Source organism: Lissotriton vulgaris, chromosome 8, assembly GCF_964263255.1.
Source record: "Lissotriton vulgaris chromosome 8, aLisVul1.2, whole genome shotgun sequence".
Lineage (NCBI taxonomy): Eukaryota > Metazoa > Chordata > Amphibia > Caudata > Salamandridae > Lissotriton > Lissotriton vulgaris.
The window spans coordinates 251,347,114-251,371,311 of record NC_141696.1 but is presented as its reverse complement, the minus strand read 5'-3'; the positions used below and the strand labels follow the sequence as shown (position 1 = coordinate 251,371,311).

Sequence of the window (24,198 nt, the reverse complement as noted above, 5' to 3'; positions counted from 1 at the left end):
AGCCATAGCTTTTTTTAACACCCGGTCTCCATTGGAAGTTTCTGGTCTTATCAGGATCTCACTCATTGACAATTTGTTTACTAAAAGATCGATCGGCCATTAATACAGAGTCCTTTTGGCCGCATGTTTAGATGATTTAGCACTTCATGCAGCAAAATGGGCCGAGAAGCTAGGTACTGAAACTGTCTGTCTAGAAGAATCTATCGCTTTGGCTAATACTATTTTGATTACAGGTAGATCGCGCACACAGCACTTTATGGCCTTATATGATTTATATTACATGCCCTCAAAAATCTCAAAATGGGGGGTGACGGTAGGAACTGAGGTTCCGTGACAATTGTAAGTGGTGTTTTCGACTCGCACGAATATGGGCGAGTCTAGTATCTATGAACCGCAAATGACGAGTTTAGTAAGTGTGCGCAGTTTCGCTGTGCTAACTTAAACCGTTCGTATGTTACGTGGGTTTTTTCATCTGTACCCACGGGTTCCATCTTAGATACGGCATCCATTTTGTCTCTTGCCCTCAAGTAGCCAGCGAACGGACGCTGTCCGCTTCTCGACCCTGGGACTCCCAAGATATTTGCGGAAGACACATGTTCTTTGAAAGTGTCTTTATGATGAGGGGGTTGCTGCTGTAAGACAGATGATGCCGCTCGAGGCTCATCTTGCCGCACGGACTCATTGTCTCAGCTGTGCATCTCATTAGGCACGTCCCTTTGATGCCTGTATCTCGTGCTTCTCGATACCCCCCCTTTTTACACCCTTTCCGATCTCCCTACTGTCTCCGTCTTCCTCTGCACCTGTCTTCGTTCCTATTTCGATCTACTTTACTGCTGATTGGAATTTGCTAATGGTGGGAAGATGGGTTTTTACAGTTGGGAACCGCCAAATGTTTCCGCACTTATGTTCCGGACCTTGTGTGTTTCAAAGTGACCAAAGCGACCCCTCTGAGAGCGACTTGTGGGAACCAGGTTGTAAACTATTGTGTAGCATGTTACCCCAATTGGTAAAAACTGTATAAAAGGAGCGATCCACAAATACAATTTGAAGCAGTCTCCCCGAACTACACTCGATGTACTTCCTGTGACTTCTGTGTTCCCTGCAGTAAATAAACCTTGACTCTTTGACGCCGAAGGAAGTGTCCCGTGTCTCTGTGACTTGTACGCCGGAGCAGGTTACCCACGAAGGTTTCAGGTGTTGTGCCCTGGCACCGCTGGGTCCAAAAGAACCCAGTCCTTCAGTTGGCGCCCAACGTGGGGCTTCATCAGTGGTATCGGTCCAAGCCCGACGATCGTGAGGAACTTCGTGTGAAATCTCCGAGGGAAGGTGCACCCCGCTTCATCGATCCTGTTGTCGAAATAAGTGGCCCGAAGACTTTTCCCGCGAAGATTCCCGCCTCCTAACGGCTGCGACGGACTGCTGCCCTGACTGTAGACCTGTTTTGGCGCCTGGCGTAGACCTTGGTATAGCGAGACGATTGACGGGCCTTCCTGAGGACGCCATTGATCTTTGAGTTAAGTATTTGTGGGTCGCTCCCAGAGTTCTTTGTTGTAAACACTTTAGCGAGTGTTTTTGTTGTAGACACTTTAGCGGGTGTCTTTGTTGTACACGCTGTGTGAGTGTTTTTGTCGGTGACACTTTGCTAGCGTACTTTGTTGTTGTTGTATTTGTTTGACGACTGCAGCCGCCAAAGACCGAGGGTTTAGTTCTTTGCTGGGACTTGGTAAATCCCGAAATCCCGTAACCCTTGAAGTTTGTGAAACTCGGCTAGTGTGCAAGATGCCTGGTCGTAGTACTTTGTTCAGTTGCTTTAGACCTTGTGGTGCGGATTCCCTGCTGGAGGACTCGTGTCCGATACCTCCGGTTGGAACTCCTACTTATGATTTATATAGCAAACATGGGCTAGGCCCGATTGCTTTTAACGATTATTGGATAAAATATACAAAGAAAGACGGCGATCTTCGTTGGCCACCTCACGGTAGCTTCGAAGCGTCGATCTTAGATAATTTGGAAATAAAGTTGTTCGAACGCAAATCTAGGCCGGCCATGTTTGATGCCTTTCGGTTCTGGCGCAAAGAAGCCCGACAGAAAGAGATCAGACAAAATAAACGTAGTCAGCGAGATACTGTTGCTACTATAGTGAAGAAAGCTGAGCAGTTTCAGCGTGATAAGGAGGATAAGGATAAGGAAGTGTTTGAGAGATTACAGCGTATGTCCATAGACAAATGCTATCCTGTTTTGCCTACGGAGACGGATAAGAAGGAAGAGGCAGTTGAGGATTCTTTAATGTCTTATCTTATGAAGTCGCCACCTCCGTACGTACAGGGTACCGCAGCTCCTGTGGTCCCTGCCGTACCTGTTCTTCCACCTGTTATTCCTCCACCAGTTCCTCAACCTGCACCCGCTCTTCCGCCTGTTCCTGCTCCTTTGCCTATTTCTATTCCTACTGCTCCTCCGCTTCCACATACTCCTGTTCCCGCTACTGCTCCTGTGTTGTTAACCCCTGTTGCTGCTAATGTCTCTACTCCTTCTCTTGTTAGTCCTGTGTCTTATTCTTCTCCCTCTACTCGTAATCGTAATTCTCCCCTTGCGACAAACTTCTTCCAGTCGCTCGGACCTGTTTTTGGGTCTGCTGGTTCTGATGGTCCTCAGAGACGTAGCCAGCTTCCTGGTAATAGAGAACGTGTTGCGCTATACAATATGGCGATGGGTTGGATGATAAACCCTGTTAGAAATCCACCTCGTGTTGTCCTCGAAACGTTTGATCAATTCAACATACCAACTCAGAGATATGTGTTTGATGAAATGTGCAAGTTTTTACATGATCAGATAGTGGTTAATGCGCCTGACGAGGTGCTGACCGCCCTGTCTGAACTTCGGCTCCAGTTCGCAACTGGACTGATAGTCGACACTAATGTTCGACGTGCTGTTGAGCACTTACTATCTCTTCGTCCCGCTCCTATTCCTCATGCATTGTTCGTTGAGGACATTGAAAAACAAACCGAGTCTGGCCAATATCCTATGCGTGAAGTTCCGCCAGTTTGGATACCAATTGATAATACTGGTGCCCAGCCAGTTCCGGCACATTTCCAGAGAGTGTGGATACACCTCCCATGGAAACGATCGGAAGTGCTTCAGGTGAAACAAACTTTGCCCGATCCTCGCAAAAATCCTGCTGGGTATTACAAGGAATTATCGCAGCTCGTAGACGCTACGATAATGAATCTTGCCGATATCGACATGTTGTTCGGTAATATCGTACCACAACCGGTATGGGCGAAGATTCGTCACCAAGATCACGCAAATGAATTAGGTGGTGATTGGAATGCCATTACAGCGGCAGACGCTGGACAAGTGGCTGCCACTAAACCCGATCAGTTGATTGCTGAACTTCCTCAGCGAATCATTACATTAATGAAAACGCTTATGCCAGCTATGAAGGTAAATTGGGATAAGTTGTCAGCCTGTAAGCAAAAGAAAGATGAGAGTGTCTCGGACTTCTTTACGAGGTTCGAGGAAGCATTCGTTGATCATAGTGGACAGGATATGGGTACTGAGGGTGGACAGAGGTTGTTTGTGGATAAGTTTGTGTCAAACTTATTGCCCGACTTGAGCCATAAATTAAGGAATTCTGAAAGTGCGTGGGCCGTTTCTACCTCAGCTCAGATATTGGCTACGGCACAATATTACGAAAATAGAGAAAAAGAGGAAAATGACCGTGCCGATAAAAAAACGAAAGAGCTAAAAACTAAAGTGTTGTTACAACAAGTATATCCGCCGCGTTCTAATCAGAATGCGCCTCAGCAGAATAGATCGCAGTCGCAATTGAATCGATCGCAGCCGCGTAATGATTCTTCTTTCCAAAGATCTTCATTAGGGTACAACCAATGTGCTTATTGTAGACAGGAGGGACACATTAAATTCAATTGTCCTGCTTTAAATGACCGTAGTGGTGGTAATTCGTCTAGAGGAGGCCGTGGTGGTGCACAGCACGCATCACGTGGTAGAGGTCGTGGTGCTCAGAATGATCGCTCTGACCATTCATCACATTCTAATAACTGTTTCGATCAACGTGGATCATCGCAAGGACGATCTGCGCAGTACAATGTAGACGATTATTACGTCGATCAGGGAACTGACGATAGTAATTACTAGGACAGCCAAAGACAAGGAAAGGGAGTGGTATCAGTTCCGGTTGATCAGAGAGGGCCTTACGTCGCAGTTGCTACATCGGGCGTCGTTGAGCCTTTTCTGTTGGACACTGGTGCAGCGAAAAGTTCTATCATGCATTCGATACTCCCTGGCGCACCTTTGTCTGGCTTAACAAATGTTTCCGTTGGATTCTCTGGCGCCCCCGTTAGCAATCCAGTTTCGCGCCCTTTGCCCCTTAAAATTGGGCCTCGTGAGCTCGAAGCTCCATTGATTTTGTCTACTGGTTGTGGCGAAAATCTTTTGGGTCTGGATTTGCTTAAACGCTTGTATGCAACTTTGTATTGTTCTCCTGCGGGTGTAAAGCTTACGTTAGGAGAGAGAGTAGTCTCTCCCATGTACTTGTCTCTCGATAAGCTTCCACCGGAATTGGATTCTCTTCCTGCGTCTTTGTGGGCGACGGGTCCAAATGATGTGGGCCTACTTGATATCTCCCCTTATGTTGTTCAGTTGAAATCTAATGTGCGCTTGCCACGTATTCCCCAATACCGTATCTCCCTTGATGGTGAACGAGCTTTGTTAACGATCATCTATGATTTGATCGAGAAAGATGTCATTGAAGAAACTCGGGGAAACGTGTGCAATAGTCCTGTACTGCCCATTCTTAAACGTACTGATCCTACCAAACCGCCTGTTTATCGTTTTGTTATTGATTTACGGGAGGTAAATAAAATTGTGGTTCCTCAATTCCCTGTTGTGCCTGACATCACGGCGCTACTGACTCTGATTCCAGCTACTGCTTCATGGTTTTCGGTGATTGATTTGAAAAATGCATTTTTCAGCATCCCGATTGCCGAAGAGAGTAGGGACCTTTTCGGTTTCTCTCTTGGTGGACGTAGCTTCCGGTTCAAACGCGCTCCTCAGGGCTACTGTGAAAGTCCATCGATTTACAGTCAAGCTTTGAAGGGTCAACTAGATGCGTTTAGGTTGCCGGTTGGTGCGGCTTTAATCCAATACGTCGACGACTTATTGGTGGCGGCTGATACTCAGGACATCTGCAAAATCGCTACAGTGTCGTTGCTGCAACATCTCTGTGAGTTAAATCACAAGGTGTCACCTTCTAAACTCCAATATTGTTGTCAAGAAGTCACCTACCTAGGTCACTTATTGTCAAAGGAGGGAAGGAGGTTGACCCCGGAGAGAATTGCAGCGATTGCACGCATGGCTGTGCCACAAACCCAAAGAGATGTGCGTGCCTTTTTAGGTATCACGTCGTACTGCAGGCAGTGGATTCCTAATTTTTCATTGCTAGCGAAACCATTGGTGGCTCTTACGTGCAAGGATGTTTCGACTCCTTTACCATGGACGGAAGAATGCCAGAAAAGTTTTTCTGAATTACGTGATTCATTGTGTTCGGCTCCTGTGTTAGGTACCCCTGATTACAGTAAACCGTTCACGTTATATGTTCACGAGAGGGAAGGTTGTGCTTTGAGTGTCTTAACGCAACCTTTTGGTGGTAAACAACGTCCATGTGCATATTTTTCCTCGACCTTAGACCCAGTAGCTAGAGCATTGCCGAGTTGTTTGAGAGCAACTGCGGCAGCTGCGGTCTCCATCCGACAATCAGCAGGATTGGTCATGGATAATATGCTTACGGTGATGGTTCCGCATGCAGTCGATACTCTTTTGAATCGTACGAAAACTCAGCACTTGACGAGTGCGAGGTTGTCTGGGTACGAATTGACGCTTTTGGCAAGCCACATTCAGATAAAACGTTGTAATGTCCTAAATCCGGCAACTTTGTTACCAGTTAGTGCAGAGTCAGATGAAGTAGCAGAACATGACTGTTACTTGCGGACAGAGGAGGAAACAAAAGGTCGTGTGGACCTTAGAAACACCCCATTGGAAGACCCGGATGGCACCCTGTATGTGGATGGGTCATGTTTTAAGTTGCCGAATGGTGATGTGACTACTGCTTATGCTGTGGTGACATTGAATACTGTTGTTGAGACTGCGAGATTGAATCAGAATTCTGCCCAGGCTGCAGAGCTGATTGCTCTCACTAGAGCATGTGTATTAGCAAAAGGTAAACGTGTGAATGTGTACACCGATAGTCAGTATGCTTTCGGTGTAGCGCATAGTTTTGGACGGTTGTGGCGAGAGCGTGGTTTCTTGACGTCGCATGGCACGAAAATACAGCATGGCCAGCTTGTGAACGATCTTTTGGATGCATTGACTTTGCCTGCTCAAATTGCAATTATTAAGTGTAGTGCGCATCGTAAAGTGACGGATGATGTTGGTCGTGGTAATGCGTTTGCAGATGAGATTGCTAAGGAGACTGCTCGGAACCTTAGCACTCGAATGTATGTGACAAGTTCGGTTAGGTGGCCTACAGAATCAAGTATGTGTGAAAATACCATAGAGAGTGTGAAAGCTATTCAGAATGAGGCCACCGACACTGAAAAGATGAAGTGGAAAGAAAGTACGGGAAGGTTGGATGTGAATGGTTGCTGGATTGATTTGTCGGATCAGAAAAGATGGATGTTGCCTGATGCGTATGTACTGGCCGTTGTGCAAATGGCACATGGGTTAGCACATATTAGCGCGAAAGGTATTTGCAAGTTGCTGGCTGATGTGTGGAAGAATGATGGAATTACTAAGTGTGCTGAACGTTTGGTGAAGAATTGTATGGTGTGTATAATGTACAATCCTGGCAAAGGAACCCCAACTCCTCCTGGCAGTTTTGCTCCTCCTTCGTATCCCTTTGAGGTGATCCAATTGGACTTCGTCCATATGGAGCGATGCAATAACCTGAAATACGTTTTGGTTGTGGTTTGCGCATTCTCCCGATGGATTGAGGCCTATCCCCTCAAAGACAATACTGCTTTGTCTACTGCGAAAATCCTACTGAAGGAATACTTTCCTCGGTATGGAATGCCTAGAGTCGTGTGGTCAGATAACGGAAGTGAGTTTGTTGGAAGTGTGATGAAGAGTGTGTGTAAGGGCCTTGGAATCAATCAGAAATTCCATAGCGCCAATCATCCTCAGTCAGCTGGATTGGTTGAAGGGTACAATGGCACCCTTAAACTAAAATTAGCGAAGATTCAAGCTACGACTGGACTTTCGTGGCCTGATGCTTTGCCCCTAGCATTACTGTCAACTAGGGCGACTGTACACTCCCGAATAGGGCTTAGTCCCTATGAAATAGTGTTCGGCCGTCCTGCGAATGTGTGGGGGGTTCCTAGGCCAGGAATATTCTCTGATCTTGAGTTTCCGATGTTGATCGATTACTTACATGACTTGACTGCTAAACTGAGGTTAATTCATCAACAGGTTTACGACGCCTTGCCGACGCAAACGGAGGGTCCAGGCCACCAGCTCCAGCCCGGGAACTGGGTGGTTACTCGTAACTTCTCACGAAAAAACAATCTGGACCCCCGATTCACCGGACCTTACCAGGTGCTCCTGGCCACGAGGACTGCCGTTCGTCTTGAGGGGCGGAAAAATTGGGTACATGCTACCCATTGTAAGCGAGTCCCTATTCCTTTGCCGGCAGACCCGTGGATAAGGAAAGGCATCGCGTCAACAGAAACAGAAACATTGCCGGCGTTTGTACCTTTTAGCGACGCACAGCTTGTTGGAGAACCCTCAGCGCAGCAGAAAGCCACTGTTGAACATTTGTCAGCAAAAGACTCAAGACCAGATCAACGAACTGATCAGCAGGACGCTGTCTCTTCAACAGATCCTTTGTTCGACGAGCAGACACGTCCAGGGAAACATCGATATTCTTTGCGATCTCACACTAAGGACAAATAAAATTTGCTTGCTTTGCTGAGATTGATAACTGCAATATCCTCGTTTCCCATGATCAATTTTGAACATTCGTATCATTGAAAGTTTTTGTATATATATCAAGCTTCTTCCTTGTATTTTTTTTTCTTCCACAGCTGAGAAATATTGTGCTAAATAAATACATATTGTGTATTGAGGGCCGTAGGGCCGCGCGCGTACTTCCTTCTGGACAGTAGGTCTTGACGCTAGGTTAAAGACCGTCGGTTCCTAGGAACTCCTGGGGATTGACTATTGCTGCACAGAACGAAGTGCGTCAAGAAACGTTGCGGACGGTCGTAGGGAAATGGCATTTTCGAAGCTGAATGATTTGGAAGGAGCTCAGGCGTATAGAGTCAAGCTGCAGAAACTTAGTCGTACGAAATGTTTTGTATCCCAATTGTTTGTTTTGTTTTTGACTGCTTCTGCATTTTTGGCGGGTGGGGTATATTACGCTATATCTTACGTTTTCCTTGCTACTCCTACTCCTTACCCTAACCTTACTTCTACTGCTTCTCCTCATTCCTTTCATATGTTACCAGAACACGAACAGGCTAGACGTGTAGAATTCCGCAATAATTCCTTTATCCAGCTCCTCCATCAGCATCAGTTAGTGGTTAACACTACTAATTGTTGGGTGTGTGGGTTGATGCCACATACTACGGGTAAGGGAATTCCATATCTGGTGTTACCGTATAGTTCCCAAGGGTCAGCTCGAGCATTCCAAACAATGTTTCGAAGCGCACTGGGTTCCCACCCCACGCAAGAACAACGTTCCCCCAACTTTGGTCCTACCTCGTATCAGAGGCTGCTATCGATGGCTATAGAGGATATGGAAGATGAGATCCATGATCCTTTTCTTATCCCTAGAGAAGAGGTACAAGCCTATAGGGTCCTAAGTAGAGGGGAATATAGTATGTTCACTAATGAAAAGCAGCTTAAAAGCTCGTCTCCAATATGGGTCGTACCCCACACTGGTAATCTTTGTCTTGTGGGTCGTGGCTCGCAAGCCTCACTTGGAGTAAGTGCTTGCACTGAAAGTTACGTTCTGCCAATGTCCCCGTCCCCTGTGTTCCTGGCTGCCAAGGGTACATACTTTATCTGTCATGATCGTGCATACACATGGTTGCCCGCAGACTTCATGGGCTCATGTTTCGTTGCAAATCTGTTGCCTCCGACGTTTACTGTAGATGCCGATTATCATAAGACTAGAGTTGTACGAGGCGTAATTAGCGAAGAGGATACTGCCGGTCAAGAGGCAGGAGACTTTTTCAAGGGTTTCCTCCCGTTTTGGGGACCTATGGTTAATAGTAGGAACCTGAGACATTTGACTCGAGTGGTAGAATCGACAGCTAATATTACTGCCAGTGCCCTTGGTAATATCACCACAGAACTTCAGGCGGAGAGACTTATGACATTACAAAACCGTATGGTTTTAGATGTTGTCCTAGCAGATCGTGGTGGGGTGTGTAAAGTGATCCATTCGAGCTGTTGCATTTTCATTCCAGATAATGCTCCTACTGTCTATCAAGCCATCTCGAAGTTGCATAAGATCTCCGAATCCATACACGTGGATGTAGGGGATTGGACGCTACTTGGTTGGTTTTGGGGCCTGGTGTCGGCTTGGGGTTGGAAGATTCTGACGATCATCGGGGTTGTGGTAGTGTTCCTGTTCACGTGTTGCCTTTGTGTGCAGTGTGGTCCTGCCTTATGTGGCCTCTGTGCTACAACGTGTATGAGACAACCATCTGTTACCAAGGGGACTCGATCGGACAGAGCTATGCTACAACGACATCTTGATGGTCTGATGAATATCGAATATGATTCCGACTAGTGCTTGCCTACATGAGGGCAAAAGGAGCGTCTGAGGTTCCGTGACAATTGTAAGTGGTGTTTTCGACTCGCACGAATATGGGCGAGTCTAGTATCTATGAACCGCAAATGACGAGTTTAGTAAGTGTGCGCAGTTTCGCTGTGCTAACTTAAACCGTTCGTATGTTACGTGGGTTTTTTCATCTGTACCCACGGGTTCCATCTTAGATACGGCATCCATTTTGTCTCTTGCCCTCAAGTAGCCAGCGAACGGACGCTGTCCGCTTCTCGACCCTGGGACTCCCAAGATATTTGCGGAAGACACATGTTCTTTGAAAGTGTCTTTATGATGAGGGGGTTGCTGCTGTAAGACAGATGATGCCGCTCGAGGCTCATCTTGCCGCACGGACTCATTGTCTCAGCTGTGCATCTCATTAGGCACGTCCCTTTGATGCCTGTATCTCGTGCTTCTCGATACCCCCCCTTTTTACACCCTTTCCGATCTCCCTACTGTCTCCGTCTTCCTCTGCACCTGTCTTCGTTCCTATTTCGATCTACTTTACTGCTGATTGGAATTTGCTAATGGTGGGAAGATGGGTTTTTACAGTTGGGAACCGCCAAATGTTTCCGCACTTATGTTCCGGACCTTGTGTGTTTCAAAGTGACCAAAGCGACCCCTCTGAGAGCGACTTGTGGGAACCAGGTTGTAAACTATTGTGTAGCATGTTACCCCAATTGGTAAAAACTGTATAAAAGGAGCGATCCACAAATACAATTTGAAGCAGTCTCCCCGAACTACACTCGATGTACTTCCTGTGACTTCTGTGTTCCCTGCAGTAAATAAACCTTGACTCTTTGACGCCGAAGGAAGTGTCCCGTGTCTCTGTGACTTGTACGCCGGAGCAGGTTACCCACGAAGGTTTCAGGTGTTGTGCCCTGGCACCGCTGGGTCCAAAAGAACCCAGTCCTTCAGAACAGCATGTAATAGATGTGGCTTACAGGCCACAGACTCTATACATATGTTTTTTGCCTGCCCTCTGCTAGCTTCCTTCGTAGCGGCAATTCAGACATTTCTGACTACAGTGTTTGGGTCTACAGTTACGCTAACGGGGGAACATGTTTTAATTGGCGTAACTTCGGACATTCTACCAGAGGGGAAAAAAAATCTTTTATTTTTATCTATGGCAATAACCAGGGCGTGTATTACACAAGAGTGGATTAACTCCTCTCTTTCCTTCGTTTGATGTATGGAGAGCACGTCTTCTAGCCTCTTATAATAATATAAGAGCCATATATAGAACGAAAGGCAGAAGAAAAAGATCTCTTGGAATGAAAATTTGGGACTCTGTTCGGCAATGGATTCAGGGGGAGTTGGGCTGACTATAATACTTCATATTTCATCTCGCTTGATTATTCTTAGGTATCTGCCCATTTTTCGTCCTCTTTTTACTTTTTTTTATGCATAGATTGATGAATGCTTTACTGTTTGTATACACTATGTTGTTCTCTGAATTTTTTCCCCCTGCTTTATTTGCTTCTCAGTTGTTTGGATTTTCTGTTAAATCTTTTTTCTTTTGTTTACTCGATGTAACGATAATCCTGTATTGCTTGCAAAAAAGAGTGCAAAACACGACAATAAAAATATTTTTTATAAAAAAGGAACAGATACTGAAGGCTACAGCTTTTTGTAGCCCGACGATCTCTGGAGTGCAGAGCCAACAAGCCTTGGCGACAGCCAGTCGACACGGTGCAGAGGAATTTGGTCCCAGCGGTTCCGAAGAGGGATACTGGCCTCAGTTGCAGAGAGGACAGGTCAGGCCTCGAGAGAGTTGGAAAACCACCACCTGTGTTGCTGAGCCTTTCGAGGTCCGTGGAATGTCAGGAAAGAGGACCGGTCAGCTTTGTTGCAGTGCCTGCAGATGCAGGGGAGTGACTCCTTCACTCCAAGGGAAATTACTACGAGTGTCCTTGATGCCCACAGGTCTGTTGAAGATCCTGGAAGAACCACAGACCCAGATGACGAAGAAGACTTGCAGAACAGCGAGACCAGAAGCAGCAAGAGTCATCCTTGATGCAGACTCGGTTCCAGAAGAAGTCCAGCGAAGTCCAAGCGTCCAGTCGGTCAAAGAGTGACGTGGTTTCAGGCTTGAGTCTTGTCCCACCTGAATCTGAAAACCCACCCACAGGTAAGCCCTTTTAAACCAGAAGAAAGGGTTAGGACGACTCAGGGGTCCCTCCCAGAGGAGGGGCTCACCAGAGGGAAGGATAAGCCGATGTCCTTTGTCTAGTTTCGCACCAGAGCGGGAGACTAGGGCTCCCAGAACTGGTTCTAACTAGAGTATGCAAGGAGGGAACTAAATGTGCCCTTCAAAGCAGTCTGGTGCCGCTGGCAAGCACCCCCAGCCCAATACACTAAGTCCTGCCTGGGGAGGTGGTCACACCTACCTGCGACAGGAAACCTATTGTTCTACCTTCCCCTGCTCAAGCTTGGCTCAGCAGCAGGAGGGCAGAATCAGGTATGTGGTCAGCAGTAGCACTGGCTTGCTGTCAGACCCTGAAAGGCAGTAACTGGGAGTAGAAATGGGTGCCCTAAGGGAGCCCCCCAGTACATGGGATCATACTTTCAACACTGGAATCGGTGTTGGGTTATGATTACAACATGTTTGATACCAAACATGACCAGGTTCAGTGCAGCCACTATATAGTTAGACAGCTCATAATGACTGATGTCCACTATATGTATTAAAAAAGCTAACCGCACTTACAAAGCCTGGAGAATAGACTCCAGGGTTTGTAGGGGTGTCCTGCTCATGCAGGGGCACCCTCACACTTATAACCAAGCACCCTGCCTTCAGGATTGAAAGGCCTACCTTAGGGGTGACTTATAGGTTTTAAGTGTGATGACCTCAGATATAAGGACACTTATATCTGTCGCAAGTGGTGCTAGCACCAGCTTACACTGGCTGCAAGGAGTAGTAGTAGTTTGAGTAGTAGTAGTCTCTTATGGGTGGCATAATACATGCTGCAGCCCAAGGGAGACCCCTGGTGTACCTATGCCCTGCCTTGGGTACCTTAGTACCATATACTAGGGACTGACAAGGTACACCAGTAGCTAATTGTGGAGGTACCAAAGTACTTATTATAGCAAATTTAGGGAGGAAGAACAGTGGCTGGGGTCCTGATTAGCAGGATCCCAGCCAGACAAGTCACAAAAATATACTGATACCAGCAAAATGTCGGAGTACCTATGAAACAGATCCTACTTTCCTACACTCTGTGTCTCCCAAGTCTCACCTTCCTCTACTTTAATCATTATTTCTTGCTCTTGTCGCTCCTTTCAATGTCTCTCGCTCCACCTCGTCTCCTGCCTCTCATCCTTTCCAGAGATCATCCAGACAGTGGGTTTAAAAAGATGACTCTTTAAACCACACTTTACTATGTATTGAGAGATTAATCACTCTTAATGTGTCGACTGCCTAGATCATACAATTACTATATTTTCACAGGCTGCAATCCTGACTGTTTGTGTGCATTATTTTTAACCATGTTAGATCAAAAGATGTCCATGTGTAACAATGCAAACACTTTTTATCAGCTCACTTCATTTGGGGTGCTTAACATATGCAAGTTCCCTTTGAAGCTCTGGAGCAAAATTTCTGAAAAAGTTTCCAAACATTCTTTGGGTGCCCAAACAACTCCAGACATACACCTCTAAGGCCCCAAGGGCTTCAAGGAGAGGACCCAGAGGCTCTTAGGGTGTCATGTAGAGGACAACAGCAAAGTCCAATATTGGTCCAGTTGAAGCTGGTATTCTTCACAAAATGCCCCCTTCACCTTTATGTCTGTGGAGCCACCTGGGGTCCGTTTTTTGTTCCTTGGAGATCTTTCAGTTGTTGGACTTCACGTGGAAGGGTGTCCAGCCTCTTCATGTCCATCTCACAAATCACAGTGCCAGGTTTAGCAGGTTCTCTCTGCCTGAACCCTTCCTCAAGTCGAGTAGGGTTCTGATGTGTTTGCCTTACCGCAAACCGGCCCAAAATACAATGTGCCAGGTCATATTGAAGATGGCTGGATTCTGAGTGCTGGAAGTTTGAGCAACGTGGAGCACGTAAGGAGAAGAGGAGCACCCGGGTGAGAGATAGGGAACAACGTGGAGCTGGGGAGTCCACAAGCATGATAGCAACGCAAAGAAGAGAAACCTACATGGGCAAATACAACATGAGGGGGTGGGGGAGAAGCACACAGGCAACAGAGAGGAACTTAGAGTGCAGCGTATGGGGGGAGCAGATTCACACAAGGGAGACAGCTGGAAAACACATACACTCTCATGTGGTGCTTACACAAAAAGAAAAAAAGTAGTGCCTGAAAAGTAAGCAGCAAAAGTACCCAAGTAATGAGGCCTTCCTCCAGGGGAGAGAAAACAACTCAAGAAGAGGAAGGAAGGGCCACACAAGCTGGCAAAAAGCAAGCAAACGAGAGTGGCCAAAAAGCAAACAAATGGTTAGCATTAGATGGGCTGACAATAGGTCTTTTCGCAAACAGACAGCTTGAGGTGTAAGGTGAACAAGACCAAATAAAGTGTATACTGATGCAACATCCTACAAATGACCAAACTGAGTAATAACAAACTCTGCCACCAATGAAGCTCTGAGTCACATTTACAATTATAACCTCCAGAGTGAAGTGCACATAATTTTCTGTAAGAAATTTTAATTTCACTATTTTTCTTTACTCACGCATGGCACAGTTATATGGGGTAGATAGTCCTTTGTTCATTAGAAACACAGCACCAGGATCTGACTTTCCAATGTGTTTGACTTCAATCTTCTCAATACGTGGATACAGTGACAGCTGGCGCTCCCTCTCTTTGATGAACAACTCATTGCGCCTCAGGGCTATATCAGCATTTGAAAACTGTGAAGCTAGAGATGTTGAAATGAGCCCTGTAAAACAAAAACACATTATAAACCCCTTCCGAAGAGATTTAAACTGTAATAATACAAAGGATAGAGGACTTGAAAAAATACAAGGCATATTTGGGACCCATGTTTTAAAGCCCATACTTCAGAAGATTGAACTGGAGTAATACAAAAGTACAATTGCTGAACAGAATGCAGATTTGGAACACCCATTTGCTTTTGTCTTGGGCTGTAGTAGTAGTTTGTGCTAGATAGGGCATCCTTAGGCAAAGCGATAACAGAGTAAACAATGAGTAGTCCAAGTGTTACATAATATTTAAAGTTGGCTCTGCGGGTTGTTTGGTGAAGTTTAGCAAGCAAGTTGGTGGGTGGGGCCGGGGTAATACAGCTAAAGCAGGACAATCCATGGAGAGTCTTCAGATTTAACTTTAGGGGACTGAAATATATACCGCTTTAACGTTGAAACTCCTGTATCTTGGAGAAAGCTCAGAAAGAGGGGACTCAATACCTGCCTTGCATACAAACAAATCAGTGTGGGGCGGGATTTAATGTTAACTTTAAGCGTACTTTGATTAATGCCCACACACTTCTGGACCACAAATCTTTTATTCACCATATTAACCTAAAGGAGTCATTGATGAAGCCTTTAATAATGAAACTAGGCCTTAAAGAGGCAGGTCCTAAGAACCACTGTCCTATTTCTAGTAACTACTGGTTCCTTAAGGTTCTGTCAAAATGTTGTAATAAAGCAATTTCCGTATGTGGAGCTGAAAGGAACCCTTGGGCACAGACTTTTACTATCCTTTCTCCAGCTGCACTCCTTGACATTTTCTTCAGTTACCTTTTATCGTGTTTTGACCATTTTGTTTATTAAATTTTTCATGTTTTTTTCTAAACTGATTTTGGAATGTTATTGCACTCTGTTCTTAGCTCTAATTGTATTTTGAGATGCCTGAACCTTCCTTTAACCTTTTCCTCTGAGGAGCCATCAGCTGCTTGTATCATATCTACCAGTGGTCCATGGGTGTTTTTCAATGAGCTGCCTTTCAACTTATTAAGATTGTGCCCTAATATTTTGAGGAAACGGCTTCAAAATTCAAAATTATTATCCCCCTTTCTGACAGCACAGATCTACGAGTCGAATAAAAGTATATAAGGTTTTCAAAAGGAAAATACCAACTCATTTACCATTCTCCAGAGCAATTCCTTACCCAACTGTGACATCTTTCAAATACTTGATGCTGCAGTTTAATGTGAGCATGGCTGGAAGGTTCTTGGATCCTTGTATTCCTTGCTCACTTAAGGACATAGGGACTAAAACCTCAATCTATCTTTTGATGTTTTACTATTTGCCCGCTGATGGCAATACTTGGCCGCTCCAAGTCCAAATACTTGTTTTGAGTATGTTTCTCTTTTTGCTCATTTTTGTTTTTTCTCTTTATGGGGCATTGTTTCTCTTTTCCTAAACAATACAAATTGTACAATAAAAACACTGATCTTGAATTCTGTTATATTCAGCTTGTTGTTCCTAAATGCCACTATTCTCAGTTTCTGAAAGACGAGAAATCTGAGAGGATGGAGAGGAATGGCCCTGGCTGTCATTTTCAATATATGGGATCAGCTGCTCTGTCCATCGAATGGCTCTGGCTGAGAAACTACCAGCTCCGGTGACTGGTTCTCATCAGGGGAAGATAGAATTTGGTTGATGTGAGACAAATACCCTCTTGGAAGAATCCTAGCTGTCGAAATATATGGTAGGCTTGGGAGACCAGTCAGTGGTGAGGTGGAGACCCCATCTATGGAGTTCATGATGGGCCTTGGCTGGAGGCTTGGAGCCGTCTCTGCTATCACAGAGTCTCCTTCCTCACCCAGGCAGTGCTTGCCTCGGCTGAGGATGTGCCACTGGGAAGGAAGCTCAATGGCATGCTGTAGTAGTGGGTCTACTCCCTATATTACTATGAAAGACCTAATGTTGGGTTTGATGTTGAGGGTATGAGGAAAAGTTGGACCTCTTCAGACCTGGACAGAGCAGCATCATTCAGTAAACCAGCTGTTGCCCCCTGCTTCGGGTCATAGGATACCCACCTGTCTGACCACAGCCATATTTCAATCCTGGGATGACTTCTATCATCTCTCCTGTCAAGGATCTCTAGGGTTGGAGACAGATTATTTGCTGTTTCTTCAGGTAGTGGTTGTAGTCAGGCCAATTGAAGATTGGTAGACTGGGCTTGCAGGGTGACAATAGGCGGCTCTTCATCTTCCAACTGTTGGTGATTCAAATCTTTAGTCTTCGACATGTCCACCAGCCTTCTGTCCAGAGATTCCCCAGCAGGGATAATTTAACTTGGTAGATTTCTACCCATTTTCATTTCCAATGACTTCTTACCCCTGGCTTCACTACTTTTAGTTCTCCCTGGTTTTGCTGCTTCATTCTGCATACTTGAAGGCACAGGTTCTGCTGCTTTCTACCCAGACTTTGCTCTAATCAAAATTTCATATTTTGCCTACAGCACCTTGATCTGAGGATTTCTGCTCAATTACCCTAGGGGAGCAGAGGGGAGATGGATTGCGCTGAGGCAGTGCTAGCACACTGTATGAAGGTACATTGACTCTCAATGAGGTCAGCGCGTGCTTTCAAATGATCATGTCTCAATCACCGGAGCTTTGGGCCACTGGGCACTTGGTCTTTAAATCTACTGCAGGTATGGGTAATCTACCTCCTTGAATGGAGGAAACAGACACGTTATGACATGCATCGCCCTCAACTTAGCTGGAGAAAACGTATATTGGGTAAGTTACAAACTGCAGGAGGCAATCATGCATACTCGATTTGTTGTTGTGAGTTCTGGAAATGTTTCGTCAGAAGCACAAGGATTTATTTCACTGCAATTTTTGTCAAGAATAAATGTAACAAATAATTGCATACAGCAATAATATCATAGCAATGGTGACAGCACATAATGTACATAACATGAAAGCAGACAAAATCTTATACCCTTGTGATCATGTCAGATGAGAAAAATAATGCAAAGATTCTCTCGCACGTTCAAGTTAAAGCCTAAAACGATTCTGTTTTTTCCTTAGCACCGTCTATTCAACTTAATACATGAATATATCAACTAAAAGAAGACGTTCAAATCACATAATAAATATAATGCATATTGAGGCATAATCCTTCAAATAAATGCATCAACTATTGAGAAGATTAACAACCTATATGCACTAAGCAAATGAGAAAATGTCTGTGAGGGGCGCCTAGAAGACACATAGGGCAAACTATATACAGAAAAATGAGACATTCTGTATTTTTCAATGAGTGGTTAAGACATTTCTTAAGAAGACCGAGCGAAATAGGATGAAGGATTTTGATCTCTTCAATGATGTTACTGCACATCTCACTGCTCGCAGTTGCTTGCTATTATTGTTACCCTTCTTCTTAACTTAGGACGTTCAGGGCAATGCATACCAGTAACATTTCATCTATTTGCCAGTATTTCTTGTATTAGGATGTTTTCTTGTTGGAAAACGATTCGTATTTATATCGTCTTTATCATTTTGCTGCTTGCATTCTCTGTACAAGCATTTGTCTCACTCTCTGTATTTTATCACTTCAGGCATGGCTTGACATTAGTGCACGCAGCACAGTATTGCAGTTTTTCACTAAGATTCAGTATTTTGACCTATGACTTTTGGCCTCTGCCAGCCTAAGATAATATGGGTAGTTGGCGTGTCTGCTCGCCATCAGCTTCATTGTTAATAAACAAATTACCTACAACTTCTAGGCATATATCAGCACACGCAGTATTTGTGAGCAGTACTCTACAACAAGAAATATGCACAACGAACAGGATTCCTCAAGGCTTTTTTACCTTTCAAAATTACAAGACTTTCAATTACATGTAACACCACAGCTGTGTCACCATGAATAACAGATTTTTAATTGAAACAACCTACATTCACATATACTTTCACCTTACAAATATTCACAGTCACACAAACTCCTTAAAAGCTCACGTATTTACTCTAATTAAATTACTGGACCCAACAAATGCACATCCATTTTGAATCACCCCAGACCATATATTCACAACTCTGTTTCAAAGTCTATTTTTACCTACCAATGTAAAATGGCTACGGTGTTCTACTTTTACATCCCGTCCCTCCTAGTCCACAAGCAGTGAGACCATTTCCCTATCTTTAAAGCCAATCTACTGCATATTAACGGTGCTGCCTAAAAAACTTTTGGTGCAGTCGGAGTCATTTCTTAGGACACTCTTGTATTTTGGGACAGTGCATGTTTCGGGGTCATGTTCATGTTCTGAGGTAGCCAACAGTTCATTATGGGGGCTGTTTCATCAGCCACTTTGTGCTACATGAAGTGAATTTCATACGTAGTACTTTCATTTTTTTCGTCATGAATCTCTGAAACCATCAGCATATTTTCAGACGTTGGGCGTGACACGCTAGAGCAGTTCTGCTTTTTATACCAATATCACTTACATGCTAGATCAAGGAAGGGCATGTCTCTAACCGGAAACCAAACTTACAAATCCCAAAATGCTAAGAGTTCTTGGCAAAAAAAAAAAGAAGAACTGCTTGGTGCAGGGGTGTGGAATTCCTATAGACAGATGCCCAGGACATATTGCTTGGGGTCAAGGACAACAAGTTTCCATGTTTATTTTGTCCTCTGGATAAGTAGGCCCAACCCCTTGCAGCACAAACCCTTTGGCCGCCAGTTTATAGTAAATTATGGATCAGGGAAGGGCAGTCAGGATAATATTTGTGTCTGTATGTTAATGCTGTTCAAACTTGTATTTGTGGTTCATTAATGCAAAGCCTTTTTGTTAGGGTGTGCGCCCTTTAAGGCAATGTTGAAAGCTTAGACTGCACTACTGAAAGTGGTTCCAGTATAAAAACGTGTACTCACGTTTGCAAAGTCTAACAATATAAAGCTATGTTTGATGCTCCCAGAATGCCCTCTGATTAGATGCAAATATTTAATGAAGCTTGAAATCAAGACTGATGATTTTTTGCTTTCGAAATAAAATGTTCTCAAAAAATGCAACGGCGAAAAAAACGTGTTGCTAAACTACTGTGAAATTTTACGGACGATTTCTTTGAAGCATCATTTAGCAAAATTGTGATGATGCATGCTACGGATTCCTATAAATATTCATAATGGAAAATATTGTGACCAGTTTCAACAAGATTATGTAAACATGAAAAAAAACGAGAATTGGCAATGCCAATAGGTCAACTTTGGTGGTCAGCCTTTTGGTTTTTTGTGTCTTGTTTTCACATGGTTTTTGGAAAACGTTATACTTGTGGGAGCTGCCGGGCCATAAACATTATAACAAACATTGGCAAAAAGCACCAATATTTTTTGCTCTCAAAAACAAACATTTCCACAGTAGTTTCTGCACGGAACAATATTACTTTGTGTGCTGATATGCTTCTTGTGAAAGAGCAGAATGCGGTCACTCACAGTGAAGCCCGCTGATCTATAGAGGGAGAATTTTAATAAAAACAAAAAGGTCTTGGTTAACGCGAGACCTAATTAGGGGCTCAATTCTTAAAGAAAGTCACAAAAGTGCATGTCCTTGCATTAGTGCAGATTTACGCATTTCATGAATTCACAAGAATTTTAAGGAATAGGCCAGAAAATTGTACTCGTAGAAAATATTTAGAACCTGAATTTCAGCACTAGCAAATGTTCATGAGTAGATTTGCTCATTCGAAAATCTGTTGAGCTTTTGCAAGTTCACTTTCCCTCCAAACACTTTTTCCCCAAATCCTGGAAGAAGTTTTTCTCTGCCCTTGTCAGGAGTAAATTTCCACCCTTTCTCAGTATAGGAGAAGATTAGAGTAGGGCTGGTGAAAATCCCTAAAACATGCAAGTTAGGTTTGCACAGAGTCAAAAGGGCATTCCAACCCTGGACTATTGCTTTTACTACCTCTAGTCCCAGCATATAGAACTGTAGACATATGACAAAATGGGGATTTTTTTTGGTTTTCAAAACATAGTATAGTATGAGACTCTGCATAATCAGAGTGGCTATTATCACAGCGCTTATATAATTACATTTTTGCCGCAGTAGATTTATGAAGAAACCCATCCCATGGACAAGTACATATTTTATTAAATTCCACACCCCTGCTGGTGTTGCCCACAATATAATAGATCATGTTTTAACCATGGACTAACAACTGTCCCAACACATTATGGACAATAATCTCCTCGACATGTTCCAGTCGGGCTTTATTCAAAACTGCAGCACTGAAACAACCCTGCTGCAAGTGATCGATGATGCGCTGCATATTCTCGATTCAGGGGAATCATGCCTTCAGATTCTTCTTGACCTCTCAGCAGCTTTTGACACTGTTAATCATTCCACCCTCCTTAACATTCTTCAACAGAGAATGGGCGTGGAAGGCACAATACTCAAATGGTTTGCCTCTTTCCTCACAGACAGATCCCAAATGATCAAGATTGCAAATAGTATCTCGTCTCCACTGGTGGTTGGTCAAGGCGTCCCTCAAGGTTCTATCCTTGCTCCCACTCTGTTCAATCTCTATCTGGGACCATTAGGGAACCGTCTAAGCAAATTTGGAATCCTCTACCATCTCTACGCAGATGACACCCAAATCTACCTCAAGGTGTCTTCCCCTCATGATCTCTCACTACTCAGCTCTACTCTCAACACTATTCACAACTGGATGCTAGTTCACCAACTCATTCTCAATCCCTCCAAAACGGATTTCCTCCTCATAGCTAGCTCTCTCTCTCCGCCTCCTGTTCAAGCCTGGATGGATCAATCAAATTTACTCAACAGCAAACCCTTCATTGTGGACTGCGCTAAATCCTTAGGTGTCATACTTGACAAAAGACTCAACCTAATCTCACACATCAACTCCATGGCCAAGAGCACACGTTATCAACTGCGACTCTTATGGGGGATTCGTCGGTTCTTCCCGGAGAATGACCTAAAAACCTTGGTCCAATCGCTAGTTCTCTCTAGACTTGACTATTGTAATTCTCTTCTGACTGGCCTTCCCAAATCTCAACTCTCCCCCCTCAAATCCGTCCACCATTCAGCAGCTCGCTTAATTTCAGGGTCCAAACGAAGTGACCACATCACTCCTATCCTGTCTTCTATCCGATGGCTTCCCATCGAGGCTAGAGCTACCTACAAAACAGCGTGCATCACCCACAAAGCTTTGCACTCTTCCTCCCCTCGCTATCTGGCGAATAAACTCAAACTGTCTGGAGGCTCAAGACCTTCTCGGAATGCGGAAAGGTTCCTTCTTGAACCCCCCTCCTTCAAAAGAGAATAACTGTTGGCACAATCGTTCTCAGGTAATGCGGTGAGAACCTGGAACTCGCTTCCTCCTTCGCTCCGTGCCATCACTACCATCCAGATCTTCAAAGCGGACCTCTAATCCCTTTTATTCCAAAGTCACTTTCAGAACTAATTCCCTCCTTCTCAGACCCTGCCAGGAAATTCTTTAGTCTTTCTTAAATTTGTCACATATGTTTATATTTTTGCTGAACATCCTGTGCTTGCTGTGTTTGAAATTGTTTTCCTTTTGCCTGCGTTGTTTTGATTCTAGGGCCTGCTATTGTTCGCCAGGAAGTTCTTTAGTCATTGTAAAATTTGTCATATTTATTCTTACTTTTGCTTGTACAGTCTGTTCATGCTATTTTTGTTTGTTCTATTCCTGCAACAGTTCTCTCATGTAACGTAACTGGTTCTATTGTACAGTGCTCTGACACCTTCGGGTAAAGTCTGCGCTTTATAAAAATGCATTAAATAAATAAATAACAAGCATCATATGTTCATGTCCGGATGGGCTCCTCTATATTCCTGACTCAGTTTAAGACATGCTCGTCCAAATTCTTATAATCTGAGTGTGATTTGGACCCAATTATAGTCCGTTTAAGCGGATTTCTATCATAGTATCCATTTATAGTAAGGATAGCTCAGTAGTTTGAGCCGCTGTTTACAATTAAAGTCAATAATCTGGAACGTATCTGTTAAAATTCCGCCTTCTGACACTTGTAGGTTTTTTTTCTAAACTTCATTTGTGCTATTAATGTACCAGACTGCAATTTTCCACTGATAATACATTTCTATTTACAGGTTCTATATTCTGCAAAAATACAAACTAAACAGGATAGGTTGTAGCATTTGAAACAGAGAGGTGTGTGAAGGGAACGTGTAAGGCACATGACATAATTTTCCAAGTATTAGGTGACTGATAACTTTCACCAGATCACTTTCATTGTGGGATGTTTTAAGACCACGTATAAAACATTATATTACCCAGTTGTTGGTAAGTTGCAATACTTATCTAATAGTGGCACACATAAAGCAATAAAATGCCACATATAAACATATCAAAAATATGGAAACGTCAAAAATAGGCAATTAGAAACTCCGCAACTATGATGAACATTTGACTTAATAATTTTCTTAAACTTTCAGGCGGAATCCCAGCCTAATTTCTGAAACATCCGTTACAAATAATTGTCAACAAAAAAGGGTGCCTTAAAAACTGAATAAAGTCAGTTATTTTAACTTTTCCGTTTAAAATGTAGCAATTCTACATCAATAACACTTGCTGCATGACAGCCATCAGCATTTGCTGGTTAGGAAAGAGCCTGAAATCTAGAAATCTAATAAAGTGCCTGAGATCTGAATGCAGCATGCTGTTGCTCTTGGCATGTACAGCATTCAACAAAACACACAGACCCTAGAAGCAGCAGAGCCCGCAAAGTCCCAAGAACCCGCCCGCCTACTGCTCCTTCTTAACGACAACTCACTTCGCTGTATAAGACGAAAAGCTAAGCCTCCGCCGGCCATCCTGCACAGTGACCCTGGCTGAACACACAAATATCATCCACAGCTACGCATGCTGACACTGTGCACCGCGCGAAGGCGTCCCCCTCAGGAACTGCGCCCGAGAGAAAGGTTCCGCCCATCTGGGGATCTCTGTACACATGGTAGCAAAATGATCCCGGGCAACCTAGTTCGAAAGAGATAAAACACAGTAGGTGATTGCAAATATTCCTCAGATGCATATGTTATTATTATAGCTATGTGATGCCAACGTACAATGCAAAATTATTAAGCAATCTTAATTAATGTTTTTGTTAAAGAGGTTATTATTGTAAAATACAATTTTAAATTCTTTTCAAATTACATATCATGCAAATTAGTGAAAGTATAATTACAAAAATGCTTGTCGTAGGAAAAGCGAACGCTTTTAGGAAGCTCAATTTACAGCACACCAAATAAAGAATTCCAATATGGCTACATTATCGAGTTCAGCCTTCCGGCTCGTAAATGGCGTGCGTTTCACTTGTTACGATGCCCTTCAATTAGGGTCGTTCTCTAGTTCTATGGAAGTCATGACTTTTTTTGTTTTCTACAGACTGCTTTGAAAACCAGTCCCAATGCAACGGCCATCTTGAGTTATTCGTTGTTGG

General features: G+C 44.0%; 1 protein-coding gene across 1 annotated transcript in view; it reads right to left on the bottom strand.

Moving 5' to 3' along the window:
* MRPL39 (mitochondrial ribosomal protein L39) overlaps positions 1-23,689 on the bottom strand; it is a 136,592-nt gene extending 112,903 nt beyond the window's left edge. The window contains exons 1-2 of the mRNA XM_086933262.1: positions 23,533-23,689; positions 14,526-14,732 (exon numbers count right to left, since the gene is read on the bottom strand). Of these exons, the coding sequence (XP_086789388.1) occupies positions 14,526-14,732; positions 23,533-23,572 (247 nt within the window). The 5' untranslated portion in view covers positions 23,573-23,689. The remainder of the gene's footprint in view (positions 1-14,525; positions 14,733-23,532) is intronic.
* Positions 23,690-24,198: the final 509 nt, after the last annotated feature.